The following is a 4,533-nucleotide window of genomic DNA, read 5'->3' as shown; positions in this document are numbered from 1 at the left end:
AGCTTTCTCTGGCATTTGTTTCCCCCACCCTTCAAAGACTATTGAAAGCACTCAGTTAAACTCCTTGTCTGAAATATCTTCCTGGGAAGACTTTGACATTTATAGCCTGTGAATAAAATGAAGTTTAACTACATGCCTAAGTCCTAGTGATAAGTCCTGGTGACATTTAACCTATACCTAAATGTATGTAAAATTTTATCTCCACATCAAATATTTTGCCTTTACTTATGGACATTCCTCTGGAACTTAATATATTGTATCCCAAGAGTACCCCGGCACCTGCTGATTAGAAACTGTATTCTCGGTCACAAAAGATGTTCTTGTCACCATATGAGAGAATTCTAATATTTAGTATTAGAATTCTCTTTAAAAATTCTCTACCTAGGTAGGAGTCTATGTACCTGGTCTTTTGAGTTGGAATACAAAAGATTTATTATCTTGGTTGCAATGATATAAATGATGGTAAAATAAAATTTAACTAGGACTATTATATCTTTTTTTTTTGTTTTTTTTTGTTTTAGAGCCATTTTATTGAGACAACTAAAAACAATTAGATGTTCAGAAGCAGTGTACAATAAGAGAAATCAAACTGTTACTTTATCATGTATTCCCTCTTCTTTATAACTAAAGCAAAAAAAAAAAAAACCAAAAAACCAGCTTTCTGCTTTTAAGGGAAAAGTCAGAAAAATAGGCCAATATATTTTCCCTCTTCATAATAACATAAACAGCTACAAGAAATCTAATTGTAATAAGAGAAATTGGATGTTGGCTTACACATACTCATTAAAAAGACAACAGACCATCACACTGTAAGAGCATAACTCCATCAGCCTCTGGCTGATACTCTTGTGTTCTCACTCATAGGTATCACCAAGTAGGTTAGTTCCAGCACTGGAGCTAATTCGTATTCCTCATTATATACTGCTCACGTTGCTTTCAGCAGAGAGTAACTGGAGGCTGACGCTTTTCTCTGCTTGCTTTAGTCCCTAAGTTGTGCACTGTCTGCGGCATGTGCCTGACGCTCAGGCCTTCACTTCGGGAGTTGAACTGTAGATGGAGTCTGAATTCTCTGCAGCAATTTCTTCTAGCTCCTCTTCTGCTGTTTCTGGAAAATTGATCTTGGGCTTTGCCAGCTCACCACTATCTTCTTCAGGGAGCACACACTTCCAAAGGCCGTATGTTTTTCCTACCACAGTTTGCCACAGTCTCAATGTTCCATCTTCAGAACCACTGGCATAGAGTTCTCCATCAGGACTAAACCTCACACAGTGAATAGGACCAAAGTGTCCTTTGTAGGATTCTAATTCTTCTCCACTATTATAATCATACTTATAAAGTTTAAAATCTTCACCACCTGCAACAAGAAATTCTTTCTCAGGATGAAGAGATGCAGAATTGATGGTTGCAGGAGCTTCAAAGGATTTAATTGGATCCAAACTTACTGCACTATGAAAAGCAATAGATCGTCCATAAGTTATTACCAAAATCTCTCCCTCAGGAATGTATTCCATACTGCTAACGGACATATTAAAATTTAGAGATTTCACTTCCGTCATAGTAGCATGATCCCAAAGGCGAACAGTTTTATCATCCGCTGAAAGGATCTGCTTATCCTCACTGCACCACAAAGCTTTTTTAATACCAGAGGTGTGACCACTGATTTCCTTAGGTTCTGCTTCAGGTTTGTTCAAGTCATATATGCGTAACAGTTTATCCTGTCCCCCGGTTAACAAGTAATTACTATCCTGCGTAAAATCCACCGTCTTGACAATGTGCTTATGAGCCAGGGTCATCAATTCATCTCCTGAGACAGCATCCCATACTTTGGCTGTGAAATCTGCAGCGGCTGTCGCTGCCTTGGTGGCATCTTTATTCAATGTTGCGCCCCAAACGGCACCCTTATGACCCAAAAATGTTCCAATCCAGTCTCCTGTATCTCCCTGGCGAAGCATAGGCTTACCATCTTTGCAAGCGCTGATTAGAAAATAGCCATAAGGCGTGATGCCACTGAAGGCCAGATCAACCACAGGCCGCGTGTGGCCGGAGCATGTGAGCGGCGTCTGCCTCATCGCCATGGCGGCGGCGAGCCGAACAATCCGGCTGCAGAGCCGAGGGGTCGTCTAGTCTTTTCTCTTCTCTGTGGCAGCGCCTCCGGCTCCTCAAGGCCCCCGCCCCGACACTGACGCTGGGCCGGGGCACCGGAAAAGGCCAATCCTGTAGCCTGTAGTCAGGAAGGGGTTAGGGACGGGTCAGGGAGTCCGCGAAAGGCGACTGACCGCCGCCGAGGGAGGGAGAGGGAGGGAGGGAGGAGAGTAGGGGAAGGGGAGAAGCGGAGAACCGGCGGCCACCACCCGTACCGTCCACCTATCTTTTTTTCATACTACAGAAAAAGATGGGGGCTTCTGAGTGTTACGGGAGAACATATACATTTCTTTAATACAGTCAGTGTGGAACCCCAACTCTAACAAACCAATGGTTTTCTAATATTACTAGGCATAAGAATCACCCAAAATTTGTATTAGAAATAAAGATAGAATGACAGAGCGCCATGGAGAAACAGATGGTTCCTGATTTAAATTTTCCTCATAGAAAGAGTTACTGGCAACTATCCACAGATGAGACACCTTTGTGAAGATCCCAGCACTTGGGAGTGAGGTTAAAGCAACCTCCTGGATGACAAGAATGGTGAAAAACCACATTATAAGGGTGATAGGAGCAATATTCCTTTTGACTGCCTCACTCCTCCCCTAGGCTGGTACAGCATACACTAAGGACCTATAGTTTCTCCAATGGAAAAAGGAAAGCCCAAGGCAAACATCCAACTTCTCCAGCATTACAGGATGCTCTCAATAGGATTTAGTTATTGCCTCCTGAGAATCAGCTAGACACATAAAAGGGTGACAGGTTTCACAGCAACATGTGTGCAGATCTTGGTGAACTTCTTTTCTGCTGGCAGTAGTACCTGAGCAGAGGACCAGTGGCTATCTTTATCTACAGAGCCAAGCAGGTGACCCCATATGGCCAGTAAGCTTAGTCAGCAGTTCTTCTGAGTTTTACTTACCAGCAGGTAGGCCATCCCAGCCTCAGAGCTCATTCTAGGGCCTTGCTTGGGAAAGGAAGCAAGTAACCAGCCCACATGTTTAGGGTTAGGAGGCCTGGCCAGAGATGCTAGGCAGTTATGAAGCAAACTCTACAGCCTGCCAGAACAGGCAAGCAAATCAGTAGGCTATCCCAACTGCTATGAAAGGATGAAGAAGAGATTCCTTCCTCAATGGTGCAGTTCAGTTCAATTCAGTCACTCAGCTGTGTCCGACTCCTTGCAACCCCATGGAATGCAGGGGACGAGGCTCCCTGTCCATCACCAACTCCTGTAGTTTACTCAAACTCATGTCCATTGAGTCGGTGATGCCATCCAACCATCTCATCCTCTGTTGTCCCCTTCTCCTGCCTTCAATCTTTCTCAGCATCAGGGTCTTTTCAAATGAGTCAGCTCTTTGCATCATGTGGCCAAAGTATTGGAGTTTCAGCTTCAACATCAGTCCTTCCAATGAATATTCAGGACTGATTTCCTTTAGGATGGACTGGTTGGATCTTCTGGCAGTCCAAGGGGCTCTCAAGAGTTCAAAGGCATCAATTTTTCAGTGCTCAGCTTTCTCACAGTCCAACTCTCACATCCATACTTGACAACTGGAAAAACCAGAGCCTTGACTAGACAGACCTTTGTTGGCAAAGTAATGTCTCTGCTTTTTAATATGCTGTCTAGGGCAGTCATAACTTTCCTTCCAAGGAGTAAGTGTCTTTTAATTTCATGGCTGCAGTCACCATGTGCAGTGATTCTGGAGCCCCAAAAGATAAAGTCTGTCACTGTTTCCACTGTTTCCCCATCTATTTGCCATGAAGTGATGGGACCAGATGCCATGATCTTAGTTTTCTGAATGTTGAGCTTTAAGACAACTGTTTCACTCTCCTCTTTCACTTTCATCAAGAGGCTCTTTAGTTCTTCACTTTCTGCCATAAGAGCGGTATCGTCTGCATATCTGAGGTTACTGATATTTCCTGCAGCATTCTTGATTCCAGCTTGTGCTTCATCCAGCCCGGCATTTCACATGATGTACTCTGCATATAAGTTAAATAAGCAGAGTGACAATACGCAGCCTTGACGTACTTCTTTCCCTATTCAGAACCAGTCTGTTGTTCCATGTCCAGTTCTAAATGTTTCTTCCTGACCTACATACAGATTTCTCACGAGACTGGTCAGGTGGTCTGGTATTCCATCTCTTTCAGAAATTTTCAGTTTGTGGTGATCCACACAAAGTCTTTGGCATAGTTGATAAAGCAGATGTTTTTCTAGAACTCCCTTGCTTTTTCAATGATCCAACAGATGTTGGCAATTTGATCTCTGGTTCCTCTGCCTTTTCTAAATCCAGCTTGAACATCTGGAAGTTCATGGTTCAGGTACTGTTGAAGCCTGACTTGGAGAATTTTGAGCATTAGTTTACTAGTGTGTGACATGAGTGCAATTGTGTGGTAGTT

At 43.3% G+C, this 4,533-nt stretch overlaps 1 protein-coding gene across 1 annotated transcript; it reads right to left on the bottom strand.

The window, feature by feature from the left end:
* Positions 1–507: 507 nt before the first annotated feature.
* Positions 508–2,289, bottom strand: LOC133071715 (serine-threonine kinase receptor-associated protein). Its single transcript, XM_061164389.1, has one exon. The coding sequence runs from the start codon at positions 2,073–2,075 to the stop codon at positions 1,023–1,025; it is 1,053 nt and encodes a 350-aa protein (XP_061020372.1). The 5' UTR covers positions 2,076–2,289; the 3' UTR covers positions 508–1,022.
* Positions 2,290–4,533: the final 2,244 nt, after the last annotated feature.

This window comes from Dama dama, chromosome 17, assembly GCF_033118175.1.
Source record: "Dama dama isolate Ldn47 chromosome 17, ASM3311817v1, whole genome shotgun sequence".
Taxonomy (NCBI): Eukaryota; Metazoa; Chordata; class Mammalia; order Artiodactyla; family Cervidae; genus Dama; species Dama dama.
This window is presented reverse-complemented; position numbering and strand designations above follow the sequence as displayed.

Excerpts from the sequence above, each read along its gene's own strand:
- LOC133071715 (XM_061164389.1), bottom strand. The coding sequence starts at position 2,075 with ATGGCGATGAGGCAGACGCCGCTCACATGCTCCGGCCACACGCGGCCT.